The 18,266-nt window shown below is 33.4% G+C and overlaps 1 protein-coding gene across 1 annotated transcript in view; it reads left to right on the top strand.

Moving 5' to 3' along the window:
- Positions 1 to 18,266, top strand: part of LOC118200141 (agrin-like) — a 565,036-nt gene that overhangs the window by 359,086 nt on the left and 187,684 nt on the right. The window contains exons 13-14 of the mRNA XM_085810645.1: positions 5,761 to 5,853; positions 17,597 to 17,761. Of these exons, the coding sequence (XP_085666771.1) occupies positions 5,761 to 5,853; positions 17,597 to 17,761 (258 nt within the window). The remainder of the gene's footprint in view (positions 1 to 5,760; positions 5,854 to 17,596; positions 17,762 to 18,266) is intronic.

The following is an 18,266-nucleotide window of genomic DNA, read 5'->3' on the forward strand; positions in this document are numbered from 1 at the left end:
GGAAATCCCATGCAGAGATAACGGGAAACAAAGACGCCTACTCTCTTGCTAAAGACCCAGATACTTCATTCTGATTGCAAAGTTATGAACATAAAACAGCCGAAGGCCATTCCAAATTCCAATAAATAAATGAAACATCTCAAGCACGAAACACATTTAGCAGAACAAGGTAACTCCGCATCAGAAGGCAGAATACCACATCAATTAAGTAACGTAATAACCGAGAAAAGCTGTCTCATTAATCCCGGTTTAAACCAATTCATAACCGGACACTGCCAATGCCACCTATTATTACGAGAGAAGTTTATGTTTCTAAGTCAGATGTTGAGGCACACATTAGCACAGCCTCCATCAGATTGTTATACCACCTTCCAACGAATCCGAGTTTATAAGCACTCCAAAACGTCAATCATAAGATTAGCAATGTTATGAATTACGTTTCGGAACAAGGCCAAAGTTTCTGTGAGCAATAACGGCTACGAAACAAATACTTGTGTACATTCCGTTGAAAATAAAATTTATGCAAAAATACTTTAAAAAGATGGCACGGAGCCCCTGCAGGATTCTTCTCTGGATCCGCAGGTTCGCAGGACAGTATCTGTATCACTATATGGCAAATTTTGTGTGTTATGTATACTTATTTCTGTCTAATCCCGTGGATTAGCAAGCTGTCCTGATGGTATAGTGGTTAGCAGTCCTGGCTGTCGTATAGATGAGGTATGATTATTTGTATGTTTACAGCATCTGTACGGCATTAAAGCACTTAAAATACTCTCGAGTGTCAGTTCCTCTCAAGCGGCTTGATGGAATGGGATCTGGGAAGGGAGGCTATCGGATCTATACCCCAGGGTGTTCTTCATCAAAGTTTTGATGAAATTGTGGGAATATATGTGGACAACTAATGATGAAATTTTAATATCTCAGTAATTTCATCTTGTCTTGTAGATAAAAATGTACAGAATTTCAAAGAATGTTTTCTTTTAAGTTCGCTGATGGATCGATTCTTGGAATGAAAACAAAGAAATTAACTAAAAGTAACTGCAGAAACTGAATTTGTATGCATTTATTACCCATGTATAAATGCCATTCGTTTACAATTTTTATTACTAGTTATGGTAGGCTACATTTTTAGTCAGTGTTTGTTAGCTGCAGCTAAAGTAAACAGATAATGAGAGTAAGGTTGAAGAAAGAAATTCAAGTTCTAAAACATGTGCCAGAACTCGGCAACTTTCAGGAAATTATCGTTTATATGAAAATAGTTTGCAACTGCGTGTTCACGCTGTGTAAACGATATACGTTTTAGAGAAAATCAATTCTCTGATTATGGATCAAATATGCATATCAGCTGAAGTAAAAATATTCATAACAATGACACAGTTTACAGTAATTACACATATGAATGGAATATAAGTATCAGACTGAGAATTTCACGAAACTGAAATCTGCGCGGTAAAAATCGATTGCAGCATTAATTTCGTTTTATGCTATTTGCCAGTAATAATAAGCATAATCACTAAGCTGTTTAAACAATTTATAATTTTACTTTAAAGTGTAGATTGCAAATTTGGTGAAACATTGAGAAAGCTTTTTCTATAAAAGCAGTGAAATTAGTTAGAATATTATAAATTGAATTAATAGATAAGGAATATTCAAAACTTGCACACAGTTCCGTTCAATTAAGCTTGCAAAATACAGGTACACTAGAGAGAATGGTCAACTGTAAGAACTCATGTACTTTGTAAGATTTTGCAGCTAAGCATATGAAATTTGCACAATATTTTTATTTTCTCACGTCTGACATATATTCAAAATGCAAAGTACCTACTTCTGACGGAAAACATTTAAGAACATAGAACATAGGGTATAAAGTCGGACAGGGGAAAATTTGTGTTAAAATTTTTCCGAGATGTATAAAAAACATAAATATGGTGTATTATTCCCCCCTGACATGTCCGATGCAAAAGTTTTACAGAGATTCTTTTTATGCTATGGATTAAATTGTCTAAGAATTTCTGTTATAAAAATGTGTATAAACGATGGAAAGAGCCTTGAATCTTTTGGAAAGATATAAGTGGGCGCTGTAATAACGTAAATAGGCTTTCTAGCTTTGTCCCAATCCATATTGTATTGGATTTAAAATCCGTAGAATATGTGCTCCATTTCATCCTTTGGAATTCCTTCACTCTCGAGATAATCAGCCAGTAGTATAGGCCGATGGGAACGGGCATCGTCTTCCAAAGCAACACAAGGGTCAAGAATCTCATTTCTGTACATTTCAGAATTAAGAGTTGCACTGGTAGAAAAGTACAATTCAGTGTGACCATTGAAAAAGGTTGGCCATCCATCCCTCGATTCCACCACCTCTCTATTGATTTCGTTTCACAGATATTTTTAGGCTTAGTGTGTGTGCTTTGCTGGAACCAGATAGTAAGAGCGTCTGGAAGCATTCTCCAAACAAAAATTAGACTCATCAGTAGAGAGAATTCAACTCTAGTCCTTAGTTGTGTTCATGATGATCTTTGCACCACTGCAACCGGCTGCATCTCTCAACCCGAATTAGTGGAATACAAAGCATGCATTTCCTAGCATATAGTTTTTTATGAAGCCCGTCACTCGTCGTATATCTAGGAAGTCGAATTTTTGTAACTACAGGCCACTCCTTTGCAGTCTGGGTTGCATAAATTATTCATTTATTTTTTGCTCGTTGCGAGATAAGGATTTAAAGTATGTTGCAGCATGTTTTAGATTTTGGCCGGATTGTCTGCATACATCAGTACTATCTTTAAACTGTTTTCAGATTCTTGACGCGAAACGTTTGGATATTTTTAGGGTCTGAAAGACCTGCATCGGTGTCTATCCCGCTTCTGTTCTCCAAACTGTACACCATTCCTCGCAATTGGTGAAAGTCTTTCAGAAAGACATGTTCTATATTCCATGTTGTAAACATTTTAATCAGCTACTCCTACAGTTCCCGAAATGAAAGTCTGAAGCACCTCTTATACTACTTTCGACAGGCGTCGAAAGAAAAGGTGCAATAGTATGCATATTTCTCCGTAGTTAATATGAATCCAACTAGACTACGTAATAAAATGGTTTCGAACTACAAACCTGCTATATTTATTATTTTTTTGTTTGTTAGACAAAGCAACTGATCCTTTTATAGATGTTTTTTAATTTTTTATGATTTTGTATTGAAGAGGTTGAAAAATCGATATAAATTGCCAATTGAAATCTTGAATAAGTAATTGTATCTGACAATGCTATGCAGTATTATCAGCTTTCTAAATTTCAAAATGTTTCCAAATTTTTCCAGTATATTCTTCTTTGGAATTCGAACATTCATATTTAATATATTTCCTTGGATTATATATAAGTGTTCAGAAGCCAATTTTAAGTGGTATTGTTCTATTTGAATGTGGAAATTAGCCTCATCAAGTAGGTCTTTAGTTCAAGGTTGGTCAACTTGTTAGTCGGGTTTGCTATAATTGTGATATATATCCTAGTGGGGTTTGCTATAATTGAACAAACCTCTTTAGTCGAAGACCAGTAGAAGAATGATATCATAGACTGTATCAGGAATTTTCTTAAAAAGGCAGATATGATTCTAATATTATCATAAAATTACCATTAAAAATATTCGAAGTCTTAGAGGAGCATTTATAGCGCTGTCACTGAACTGCATTGTAGTGCATACTACTTGTATAATCCCACTGGATGTCTATATTATAGGATACATTATAAGTTCACAAGATGTGCAGCTTGTCTGATCAAAGTATCTTAGACAATAAAAGACATTAATTTATTAGACAATAAAAGTTAAAAAAATATTGTTTTCGATAAGCGTAATTAAATTTGGTGTAATATTTTAACATGGCTTGAATAATCAGATAAGGGCGCATCGAAGAATATAAGACAGAACAATGGACAATTAGTTCCACTTACGATCATACAATACCACTTGTCTAGTGTTTGATATCTAATGGTTTTAATAGCTTTATGACATTGATGATGCTGAACATAATGATGCTCATAAACATCTACGATAAAATATCCCATTACGTCGTAGACATTAGCTGACTAAGTGATTAAAATGGTGCATACCATTCTCAATGTGACCATTTCGCGCGTACTAAGTTGCTTTAACTTGGTAACTTAAGCGATCTGTATAGTGGATGGTTATGTTAAATCTCATTTATTTATTTCTCTATCAGTCTAGAGCCAGTAACTGAATATCACATTTTATTTATAAAATTTATTTAGGTAAAACATAACAATAAAATAAGCATTGCAAATGAAAAATATACAAATTACCTTCTGCAGTATTATTTTTTCTGTTGCATAAAAGCCACAGACTGATTTCATGTATTATATAAGACTATGCATTAAAATATAATTGTATAGATTGTATTCTCATATATGACTCTATTCTAATAGAAGAAGAATTTTTATAATACTAGTGTGAATTCTATCCTGTTATTAGAAATTTGACGTTATATTCCTTAATTTTTCTTGTCAAACTCTCTAGAACAGTGATTCTTAACCCGTAGTACGCGTACTACTGGTGGTACGCAAGAGAAAGTAGGTCGTATTCAAAGAAACAAAGTATTTTAACTATTAAATTAAAAAACTTCGTGAAGAAAACAATTGATAGAAATTTCCTGTGATCGAACTCTAACTGAAGATTTAAAAAATAACACACTTGTTAACTTTTGGCTGAACCGAAAAAGAGAATTTAGAGCGTTATGACCGGCTTTATCCGGTCATCAGAAGTTTGGCTACTTGTCATATATTAGCTTATAATTTAAGATATTTTGCTTTCTTACTTTCTTTAATAATGTAAATATCATCTTAATGAATGTAAGTTTATAAAAATACAGACTAAAATAAGTAATTATACAAACTCATTTAATAAATGCTGTTTAAATACCGGTCTTCATGACGGATCTAAAATCCTGCGCCGCTCGGAGGGTTAAAGTCATTTCAAATGATGCTATTAAATTTTTATTGCCTTTTTGCACAATATATTTGTGTGAACAAGGATTTTCTTCCACGTTTTATTTAAAAAATAAATACAGAACAAAATTAAAGGTGGATCCTAATTTACGGTTAGAGTTAAGTGAAATAAGACCGGACATATGAAATTGATCTCTCTTGAACAGACCCACATTTCATACTAAATTTTAGAATTAAAGTATTATAACTTAAATTTTGATAAAACCCGAAATTTTCAATCTAATATTTTTTATGTGTGTGTATTTAATACAAATAGCCAATGGGTTGTGCAAATGACTGCAAATACTTTGAAATGACTTTCAATTTCTCAATAGAAATATCGAAATATATATATATATTTCGATATTTCTATTGAGAAACTGAAAAATAATCATTGTAAAATATAGTGGTCGTTTAAATTGTTGTTTAGATGATTCCCTTTAGTCAAAAGGTTGAGTACCGCTGCTCTAGAACATTAATGTTATATTGGAATTCAGATAATAGGAAAATGATATAATTTTAATAATTGTAATTTTTGAATTAATGGTTTAGAAAAAAACTCTTGTGGTAATGACGTAATATATATCGTAGTTAGTCACAAAATTCTTTTAAAGCACTATTTCTTGGGAAAGCAGGAAAGACATGATATTCATACTGTCATATGACAATTTTATGCATCTTTTCCATGAACTAAAACTTTTGAGTAAGAAAATATTAATGTTTCTTTCGTTTTTATTTTTATACATTGTGATCTTTTTTCTTTTACAGTAATATTAATCAAGACGTGTTCTGAATCAATGTATGGTTGCTGTCCGGATGGTAAAACTGCTGCTCAAGGTCCCAATAGTGCTGGATGCCCAAGTAAATAAATTACAGATATTAATTAGATTTTTCCTATACAAGAAACAACTCCACAATGATTTCCTTCAATTAAAAGCATAGTCAGCATAAAATAGTATTGCCATCATATTTATCTCATTGATTATAATCAGAAGTAATTTAATACTTAGGTAATTATATACAGTTATGTAAAACAGTTACGTTACTTTCTAAACAGCGAATGATAGATAAAAGTTGTCCGCGAACGTAGGAAAAGCTAAACTAATGATTCGACATCATCGAAAAGATCTGAAAGTAATCTTTTAATGCAGGAAGACTGGTTAGACTCATTTCTCCTAATGGACAAAACTCCCTTTTTCACGAATATATTTTGTTAACAGTTTTAAATTTCACCTCTAGGAACAGAAGTTTATAGACATTTCGGCCTAAAATCTTATGAATTCTAGAAACATTAGACAGTCTTTTGAAACTCAGTTTCACTTCAAGTTACCTTACAGCGTTGATATTACTAGATATAAATTTTCAGGCTGAGTAATTTACTAAGCAGCTTATTTTTTGATCAACAGTATATGAAACGAATGACAATTTATATCGAAATCTCTTGTGAGTTCCTAGAAGGATAAATGCGAAATATGCACCATGTCTTCAAACGCCCTTACTCAGCCTTTATTTTCGCAGATGTTCATCGTTGATTTACACGTCCAGTTACAATAATGCTTTCAATAACTCAAAGATTCATGTTTTTATATTTTTAAATTAAAGAAAATTAATTTTATCTAAAATAAGGTATCTAATGTTTTGTGCTTTCTTCTTCCCCCTACCCTGTAAGGGCATCTTTATAAGGTATTTTCTCTCTCCTTTCTGCATGCTTCGTGGTGAAACGGTAGCACACTCAGCGTGCACTCGAGAGGTCCAGATTCGAATCCTAGCTAGGGTATTGCATATATTTCACATCTCCTGCTTCAAAAAAGTCTAATGACTGTATAGTGTCGCCCGAACTAAGAAGTGTTGGACAGAAATTCGTCACCACCACTTTTTAAAATTCACTATATTTTTTTAACATAGCGACATTCTGGCGCTAGGTTCACTTAACAGCGTTATATTTAATATATTTTATAACGAATCGAATTGAATCAGTTAATCATGTAAGTAGTTTTCGACCTGGGAGGCACTTTACTACTATAATTCTTGTATCCTATTGGATCGTGAAAATCCAGAGAAGTCCGAAATGACATCTTTGAGATCTTTAGAGTCGGGAAAGCAATTATAGCAGGCATATCATATGGCAACGTCCTAGGACGTGCAAGGCAAGTCCTAGGAAACAGTCTCTTGATCTCATTTTATAACTCAGAATGAAATGTAACGCTGTTAAGTGAACCTAGGGCCAAAGTGCCACTATGGTAAACAAATATAGTGAATTTTAAAGAGTGCATTTATTCTATCGTGGTTTATGTGGTATCGGTGAAGCAGATTTAATTAAATCTAATAAATTTAGATGAAATGAAAGAAAAAATGCGCATAATTTAATATTCTGTACAAGGAAGTCATGTGGTGTACATATCAGATTTTTTTACTTACGTTATAAGGCATTTCTCCCGGCTTCTTAGCGTGCCTTCGTGATGCAGTGGTCAGCAAACTGAGCCGGTATTTCAGAGGACCGTGGTTCGATTCTCGGCGAAGGCGATTGCTAACTTTTCGTCTCTCCATCCTTCAAAAAAATCCTTATGTCTCTACAGTGGCGCCCGAACTAAAAGGGTGTTGGATGGTGACTCTTCGCACCCAGGATTTTGCGATTGGGTCCCCTAGAAACTCCAGTCGCCTTTAAAAGTGGGAGTATATAAGGTATTTCTCCCGTCTTCCTAGCGTGCCTTCGTGTTAACACACTGAGTCGGCATTTCAGAGGTCCGTGGTTCGATTCCCGGCGAAGGCGATTGTTAATTTTTCATCTCTCCGGCTTCTAAATATCCTAATGTCTCTACAACGTATAAATTCAAACATTTCCCTCTGCCACTGAATATGATTCCAGAATTTAATATCATACATTTTACTACAGTTTTTGTCGTGTGGCATTCTAACTTTTTGTATTCAATCTTTAATAACGAGTGCAAAAATTTCTTAAATATAGGTATAACAACGAAAGGAATGTGTAAAAAGTTTTTAATATTTTATATCAAATTATGTTTAAAAGAATAATATTAAACCGTGAATCTTTACTTATTTAAAACACTTTTGTAACTAGAAATATATCCCTACACTAACAGTTGCAAAAATAAAAGAAGGGTAGGGATTTCCGTAGATATGGTGTGAAGTGTACACTTCGAAATACAAACCAATGTCTTTCTTTTCAAAATATTTACATAAAATCGAGTTCATAAAAACAGAGTACTGACAGAGACAGACAGACAGAGATTACTTTAATTTCTTTGATTTATTTTCTATATTATTTTTAAGTTTTAAACTTTAATTTGTGTCTTAGTTAGTTCAGAAACAGGATTTTGTAACTTATTTACTTCTTTCATCGCACCAACCCCTGATTATGATGCAGCGAAAGATGTAAATTTCCTAAATGTTAGCATCTCTATAAGTCTTTCTCGTAAATTTCGTAAGTTTGATTGGTTTTAGCATATATTTCCCAGCCCCTGTCTGTTGAAGTTTGTCACTGTGCTTCTGCATGTGGTTTCTTCCGAACTGATATTAATAATGGGATGAATATTAAATGTAGTTTTTATTTCATTTTATTTTACGTTATATATATACTATATATATATTTCTTATATATGAACTTAAAGCATCTAAAGTTAAAAGAAAATTGGAATCAAAACACGGCGATTCCTCAACAATATTAATAATTGCATCCTTGTAAATAACAAAATCTAAACAATTCAAAATAAAAATGATCATAGTAGTACAATCTCGAAAACTAAAAATGCAAAAAAGGAAAATATATACAAGATAATAAAAATATAAAAATTAATCTCCCTTTATTGAAACTCCAATTCAGAACTCATTACTTTTAACTTTAAATACTGTAAGTTTATTTTACTTCAATCCTGCAGCTATAGCGCAAGACGAGTTTAAAAAAAAAAAATTATAATTTTTTCCTCTTATTAAGTTTCTTTATGTATATATATGTCGGGTTTTAAAGAAAGATTTTTGCCACCGCAAATATCGCCGTATTGTTAAAAATCATATTTTGGCAAAACGATTTTTGGCATTTGAAAGAAAGAGACTTGCTTTAGAACACTATGTTGTGCTAATTGTAAAATAATATGCTTAGCATTAAGTGCAACGTGTCTGAAATGGAACTATCATGCTACTAGTTTAGAACTATAATTTATTTCCTGTTCTGTTGCAAAATGTCAGCTACAGAATGACACCAAATCATGTGTACGTCTTTAGGTATTTATGTTGTAGCATATGACAGTGTAAAGGTTTGTACCGAAAGTTCAAAAGAAAGGACTATGACATTCAAGAATTAGAGAGCTGTGGTCGGCCTGCGAGATGTTGATAAGCCCACCAGCGAGAACTTGTGGAAGATCAGTATGCAGCCACTGGAGAACTTGCTAAGAATGATGTTCATTAGTTGCGCTATACATCTCAAACACATGAAGTTCAATCGCTGGTTGCCGCATGAGCTGACTCATGCAGGTAAGGGTAAATGTGTTCGGGCTTGTACTAATCTGCTCAAATATCAACGCAAAGACAAAATTGTGTACGGATCGTCACTTGTGATCAAAAGTTTATTTACTTCAACAACGTAGGTTGAAAACGGATTTGGTCTGAGCCCGGTGAGCCTGTCGACAGCCTCGCAAACCGCAGTTTGACTAACATAAAGATCATTCTTTGTATTTGGTGGGATTGCCGTGGTAATATCGACAAAAAGTTGGTGAAAAATCTAAAACCCTCGACAGTAAGGTGTACAACGAGATGCTAGCCCGCTGTTATCAAGGAAAAACGTCGAATTGAGCTCCGTCGAAAAAAGGTAATGTTTTATTAAGATAGTACAAGATCACATGTATCCGCATTCACCGACTGGACTCTCTACGGACTCGGATGAGATCTTTTGCTTCACCCATTATATAGCCGCGACATCGCTCATTCGGATTTCTACATATTTTCACACCTGCAAATACATTTTGCTGGTGCTACCTCGACAGGGCGTCGAAAATGAGGAGGTAACTCTGCGCAGGGCGTCGAAAATGAGGAAACTGTCGTCTAAAATGCATACATGCATTACATGTACGGCCTTGCAAACGGTACTGTCAGAGCTGCGATACGAATGTATCACTCGCAGTTTCCAGATAGACGAATGGCGGATAACAGAAAATTCTGGTGGTTACATATTGAACTTTGGGAAAAGGGTTCTTTACATGTCATCAGACAGGATTCTGGTCGACGACAAACTGTGTGCAATGCAAGATTTGAAGAAAGCATCTATAACAATGCGGCTGATAGACCCCAGTCAAGTACAAGAGCTGTTGCACAAAACGTTGATGTGAGTCAACATACCAGTTGGAGAGTGCTAAACAAAAATAGCTTACACGCATTCCATTTTCAACAGATGCAAGCTCTAAATACGCAAGAATATCCTCTGTGACTGAATTTCTGCCTGTAGCCTTTTTTAGCAATCTGCATTGCAGCCGGACTTCACAGCTCATGTGCTATTTACTGATAAAGCAACGTTTACACGCAAGGGTGTATTTAATGTGCACAATTCTCATGTATGGGCAACTGAGAATCCAAAGGCAACGCGACTACATGCGTCTCAACAACGAATTAATGTTGAATGTGTGGGTAATTATCGTTTACGACTTTTTAATTGGTCCATACCGACTGTCGCCCCGATTCAATAGCCAACGTTATCTTATATTTTGGAGCAGGTGTTACCAGAACTGCTGCAAGATGTTCCGATCTTCATTTGTAACCGAATGTGGTTTCAGCATGGTAGGGCGACAACCCACTTTAGCTTTGATGTTCGCAATTGCCTGAATGCCACTTTTGGGGAGCGATGAATTGGCCGTGGTGGACCAGTCCTAGACCACCCCGATCTCCTAATTTATCGAGCCTCGATTATTTTTTTCTGGGGACATCTGAATATTCTTCGTTATACGACGTTGGTTCAGCTGAGAATCGCGTTGCTCGAATTTCAGTAGCTGCTGAATGTGTGAATGAACTACCTGCCATCTTTCCCAGTGTACACCAATCGCTCCACCGACGCTGTCAATCATGCAGTGCTGTTGGTGGACGGAAATCTGAACAGTTTTTGTAAATAAATACCTTGTTTCAATGTTTATGTCTATGTGACTAAGTAAATGGATTGCGACCTAGGATTCCTATGTGAATTATATTTATATCTTTGTTCTGTACCTCCTCTCCACGTTTGTATTATGAATTTAAAACCAGCATGTATATTGGGTATTGCAGCCATATTCTAAGACTTTTTTTTTATCTTACTGATCATAAAGATAACTATATACTCTCTTGTTCATGAATGAACTTATCCATCTTAATATATCATGAGGAATTCGTAAATGCAGGTTATGCATCAGCGTGGTATAGAGCGATGATAAAATAATAAAAATAATACACACGTAATATCTGAAGAATATAGACAATCTGTCATTCTGAAATTCTGTAAAATAAGAACAATCCTATTTTTAATCATTTTCAGCTGTTGTTGGAAAAATTTTAAAATAATAACTAATATAATAAGTTTTCGTAATGAATTTCAAACATTTAAAAATCAATTTTAAAGAATTTTTTAATCAATTTTAATGATTTAAAAAGTTGAAGTATAAATGATATTATTATAGCTGGTTGTAGAAACTTGTTTAAACTTATGAAACAGCAAACTAATAGAAGGACTTAATTAATTAATTAATCAAATTGTATACGCCAGAATTAAGTTTAGGACTTAATTCTTACGTATTTACTTAGTGTTGCATTATTTACAAATTATTTTATGCGATGAATACAGTACATATATACAAAAATAAATATAATAAAATATAATGATAAGTGCTTAAAAATATATATATATTACTCAAGTACTAAAAACTATAATGATTACATGAAAAATCCTCTTTGATGTTTTTAAATAAAAATTATACCTCATAGTATTATTCCTTCCATGAAATCTTATGAAGATGCATAAGCTTTATTTAAAAAGTATGTTTTTCCTCTCTGTTACTAGTAATCTGTTTTTACATTCTGCAGTATTAATTTTAATACTTTTTAGTTTACTGAGGTTAACGATATAATACAAATTTACTCTAAGAATTTGAAATAAAAGACTTTGAGTAAAAGCAAATACTCAATAAATTTTCTTTAGTGATAATTTTTACTGAATTTTATTTGGATTATTTATTTTATTTGAATTATTTACTTAACAAAACATATATTTCAAAGATAATAAAAATGTTCTTAGATGATGGAATGCAAATTTATTTAAGATTCATTATAAATACTGCTAGGATATAATGCAAATTTATTCCAAGGATTTAAAATCTTTTGAAGCAAATATCCAATTTAAAGTGATTTTAATGAAAGTTATTTTTTAAGATGTTATATTTTGAGTATTTTTCTGCTGTATTTTAGCAAATAATATCCTAAAGAGTACATAATAAAAAAATTTTAATAATTCTGCATATAAATTTCAAGGAAATGAAATGATAGATGCAATAAATGAAAAGAAATTGAATTAAAAGCATTCTTTGTGCTAGACACGTTTGAAGCAGACGTGATATGAAGCGTCGAAAAGGTTTGGAGCTTTCATAGTCATATTAATAAATTAAAAATTTCTCTTCACTTAGCGTATAAAAAATTAAGGCGTTGAATATTTAATTTATTGTGAGAAACTAAACATAATTTCGAGAAGTTTAAATTTGTTACCTTATTAAGATATAGTTTAATAATACTAATAGAGTCTGTGAGTTCTCTTTAGAAGCATATAGCGGTGATTCTACGTAGAAGACGAAGTAGCGAATGCTGGCTATGTCTTTAAAGAATAAATACAACAGAAGAAGTTTTAAAATAACCTTTTTATTTAAACAATGTTTAATAGTTGCACTCACTTGCTACTCACAACTCACCACCACTTATGGCTAACTAAATTAACAGAAAATAAAAATATAAAATCAATATTAAATTAAGATGAGCAAAGCCGAGCCTAGAAATATCAGGATAAACTGAACGGTGTCTAATACCGACTAAAGAGCGAAATTCAAACACGCAACATAAACTTAGAACTAACTCCGCTACTACTCCTTCCGAAGTCTTGAAGCGCAGCTTAAATACTGTTTCTGAAGCACTTTTAGATTAGCATACAACGTATGCTGAAGTCCTTACAACATAAATCACGGCGTAATAAATAAATCTGATCCTCCTTCGCAAAGTTATTTGTCTACACAAGGGCATTATCTTGTAAAAATAATGGAATGCAACAAGCAAAATTCGTGATCTTCGAGAAATGACTGCGCTTTGGAATCTACTCTTCGCATTAATTTTTATACGAAACGTTTCTAGACAATAGGCAATTTGATAATTTCGAACGTAAAATGGTCGCAGAGTATAGATGCGTGAAGCGAGTTGGTTATACAAGCAATAGGCCACCATTTGCACCCTACGGTTACGGTTGTGCTAAGAAGCGTGCAAAAACAGTTGCTGAAATTCAATCATCAGCGGAATCAAGTTGCTAGAAAGTGAAGATGCACGAATGTGGGGCAAGAACGACTGCGCGATAGGTCTGAACTATCCCAAGGGGCATCATTGTCCGCTTTCCCAATGTGCTACAGCCATACCACTCATGGCACCTCCCACCATCTTACGGTGCTTGATTGAGGCGGTATAGCATTTACAACGGGCTTTAAGACGTCTGCCTTGAATCCCACAACATCGACAGGGTTGTCGTAGTGGAATCGTAGCCATTCATCATGGCAGCCAGCTGACCTGTATAATGTTCACTGAATTTCTCTTTAGTCTTCGAGAAGATTACCTTCCGGTTCGTGAGTGGAATGAACAGAGACAGTAGTCTCAATCAGTCTTTGCTTTACAGAGGCACACAGCTATTACCGGTGTAGGGTGCTATCTCACACGACAGCAGGTCAACCCTAGTCATCTAGCATACAACATTAACAGCTCAAAGGTATTTTAGTAACTAATTCCATTACCATCAAAGAACATTAATTCCAGAGGTAAGTGAAATTCCGTTTCGTTATTAATACACATAATTTTATTTACAATATTATAAAATGGTTATAATCATTATTATTAGGCACAACCTTCATCATTATTAGGCTTAATACCTTCGTTCTTCCATCATACTAAAATGAAGTTATAGAATATCAACAGAAACGAGACGTTCAGAGCGCCAAATAACGGCGCAAGCAATCAATTTATAACAGGTATTTTGAAGAAATTCTGGAGCTGTTTGCGTTATCCTTCATATCACGCCATCGGGGAGCCGTTTTTCAACAGGATAATGTTAGACTCTATTTAGCTTGTACTCGTATATCTCTAGAATCTCTACGAGCTTTTGCTACTCTTCCTTGGCCAGCAAGGTTCCCAGACATTTCATCAATCCATCATGTTTGTGAAAGAGTAAGCAACCAGATTCCGTCACCCCCAAAATGTCGGAGAGCTGAAGAAACAGGTGGGGAATCTCTAACGGAATGTATCGGAAAATGAGATTAGGAATCTTTATCACACTTTAAATCAACGTTTACAATCATGCATTGCCGTAATGAGGGAATTTAGCCAATTACTGATTTGAACATTCAATGTGCAATTGATAGCCACCGATGGATCCTATAGACTTGAATTTTAATCATTTAATTAATTATTTATGAGATTTCGCATATTTAATTACAACAAAAATAGTCGGTTTCTTCATAGTATTTCTTTTAGATTAACATTTTTGGGCAAAAGAGGAATTGTTAATCATTCTGTGAGAAAAGTGTGAAACTCGTCAAAATCCATAATAAATGTCTTGGCTGGTTTGCTCCGTATATCTTCACAGTCCCGTTAATGATTTGTGGAAAAAGTAACACGAGAAGTATTTGTGTCTTATAAACTCTTTTTGTTTTCATTATGAATTAGACGAGTCGTTAAATCTATTTAAATAAATAAAAGAATGTTATTTTCTATTAAATCTATGCTCATACCCGCATAACAAGGTGCATATGTATTAAAAGGTTAATATTCTGTAAGTCTTAAAGTTTAAAGTAATTCCATCATTAATTCTGAAAAAATCACTACTTTATGAAATAAATGAAAACAGACAATTTCATTTAGTTCATAAGAATCATCGTTTCGTGAAGAGTGAAAAAATGTGCATGCAAATTTCTTTAAAATCAAATTCATCCCAATAGTTAATCGAAGAGCTTAACTTTGACACATACATAGGTATAAAACAAGGCTTCAGTGTTGAAACTGCGTATTACAAATTTTCTCTTTGGTTTACACCATTAGCTTATATTGCTACAACTTTTGTTGCCTAACTTTCTCTTTTGTGTGTGCGCGTATGTGTATGCAAAATGTACATATCCTTTATGAAGGCAGAGTATTTTAATGAGATTGCACGATTATGTCACTCCTAAGCGGTTAGTTGTGAGTCCACTGTTCCAGTTGTAAAATTGAACCAAACAAGGAAAACTTTCAGCCTATTAATCTGTGAACACATTTCACCTACATTAGTTTTTACGAAGAAAGACTCAGTAGTAAGTTGTTTCTTAGCTTACTAAAAATCTTTTAGAAATTAAAATGATTCGTAATATGTAAATATTGTTCTACAAATTGTGAATGTTGCTTGCTTGTAAGCCACTTTTTATATAATAATAAAGCTGAAAACATCCAAGGTAGTATTAAAATTATATTTTCAAATTTAAGTATTCCTGTAATCTGAAATGAATGCTCCTAAGTTAATATTTTTCTAAGTTAAATTATATCTTTAAGAGTCTGCGTTTGAAAATTTAACATTGCATCTGTATAGGAATATTTACTTATATTCTCCAAACATTTTAAATTATGAAACCTATAGTTATATCACCTTTATGAGTATGGACTTTTTTGTTAGTTTATTTCGCTAGTTCGGTTATGAGAAACATTTTTCTTTTTGACTTCCCATCTCCTAAGAAACTCTAATGAAGCATAAAGTTTAAGGTATTCAAAAAAGGGAACAAAGCATAGATAAAAATGTTTAACTGGATCAACAATTTTTGAGTTAGTTTTCTGTTTGATGTTAGTTAGTTCGATCTTTCATTTGTTATGAAACCTTCTAGTCTTACAGTCCACGATACTTTTAATCTGTGCGTTGAAAGTTAGTCCAAAAGTATTATATACCAAAATGTTTTTTTCCTGCGTCCGTTATGTATGCGTTTTCATAAAAACTACAAGGAAGATTTCATTGCTGGGTTATCGAATTTCGTGTTTTATCTACACGCACATGCTCAAAGCGTATTCTTTAGGTTTAGAGTACATAAAGTATACATAAAAACAGCTTAAAATATTATTGTAAAAACTTCATTATGCGCAAAATGTTACTTAAAATATTATTGTAAGAAATAACCCTTAAAGAGTTTTATAAGAAGACATTAAGTAGCTGTGCTATTGATGCCGCACGCAGGAATCAGGATGCTATAGATGTCGCACGCCGTAATGAGGGAATTTAGCCAATTACTGATTTGAACATTCAATGTGAAATTGATAGCCACCGATGGATTCTATAGCCTTGAATTTTAATCATTTTATTAATTATTTATGAACTTTTGCATATTTAATTTCAGCAAAAATAGTCGGCTTCTTCATAGTATGCATATGTTTTGAACTAATCCATAAAAGCAAGAATTTAAGGTACCAAATGTATCACTGTTCAGCTTATTACATAAGTTCCTTCTAATTTCTTCTATCTTTTAGCATATTCATCCAGTTTCTGAACACGATTAAGAGAAATTCGCTTTTGGAAAACTCTTTGATTCCTTCATAAAATTTCTGTGCATTTACGAAATGTTTTCAAAATTTACCATTTTGGGAGGCTTTAATTCAAAGTAAATAAATAGAGCTTTGCTAATATGGATACGAGGATTAAGAACAGCTACAATTACCTTTCCAATTAGCTACTATAGAGTAGTTTAATAACAAGAAATCTTAATTACTTCTAGTTATGAATTTTTACATCCATAGCAGTTGACATTAATTGCTTTAAATCAAACAAAATACTGCTTCTAAATGTTGTATGTAGTAAAAATGCTTAAACAAAGTCAGTAATTGGCATCAGTGTCAGTAATTGACATTCAATATCAGTAATTGTCAGTAATTGTCATCAATGTCAATGGCAGGAAATGGCATCAGTGTCATTTTCCACTTCTTAACATGAAAGAATTCCGCTATGACTAACTGAAACAAACATATTTATGTTTATAGATCTCAGTCTGTAAAGAAGCAACCATTAACTTAACTTTGGTCCCATGTGAAACTATCGAGCGATTTACCGTCCTATCTTGGTACAGTAATTGTATACGGAAGAAAGTTTAAGCAACCTTTTTATTAAAGTTTCAAACATAGCAGCTTGAACAGCTAATGCATAAAAAAATTTTCAGTGCGTACGAGATTAAACTAACATTAAATGTAAAGTAATTTAATACGGAGAATTCATAAAATTAAAATCCAAGCAAGCTTTGGCACATGATGTCTGTGTAGAAAAACTAGCAACTTTTTAAATTGATATGATATTTTTAATGTACAATATAAGCATCTTTCCTTTTTTAAGGTGTATGCAACTGCAATCGTCTAGGATCTTACGATTTAACATGTGAGCCGTCATCCAGTCAATGCTTCTGTAAACCTGGTGTTGGTGGACCTCGCTGCGATCGCTGTGAACCTGGATACTGGGGACTGCATAAAATAACAGAAGAAAATAACTATGGATGCACTCGTAAGTATAGAAACGTTTTTAGTGTTTTCCTATTTGCGTTTCTTAGCCCTTTTAAGACTTAATTCTTTTAACAAGTATGAAGTTTCTATCCCAGGAATCAAAGCTGAAAACTGTACCGGGCAATATTTGTCCTCTCCCTCTTTGAAGTAATCTTATCCAAATGATCTAAGAAAAACGGTATTTTCTCGATGCTTACCTTCAGAAATACATTTCAAATAGCAACGTATTTCTTCAAACAGAACTACTCAACTACTGTTCATTACGAATTTAATTATGGTCTGAGGTAATAAAATTTGCTTAAATAAATACTACTTCATTTTTCAGATCTATAAAGCAATTACCGTAATTTCCGGAAGAAACGCCGCGGCATTTACGTGTTTAAAACTTGAATTTTCAGCGGGTGCGGCGTTTCTACCCATGCGGCGTTTAGGTGCACTGAAAATAAAATATTTCCTATGATGGTCATTGTACATAGTTTGGATGGCCTTGTCATTGTGCATAGACT

Source organism: Stegodyphus dumicola, chromosome 2, assembly GCF_044657685.1.
Source record: "Stegodyphus dumicola isolate Sdum_Otavi_A_Nest chromosome 2, ASM4465768v1".
NCBI classification, from domain to species: Eukaryota; Metazoa; Arthropoda; class Arachnida; order Araneae; family Eresidae; genus Stegodyphus; species Stegodyphus dumicola.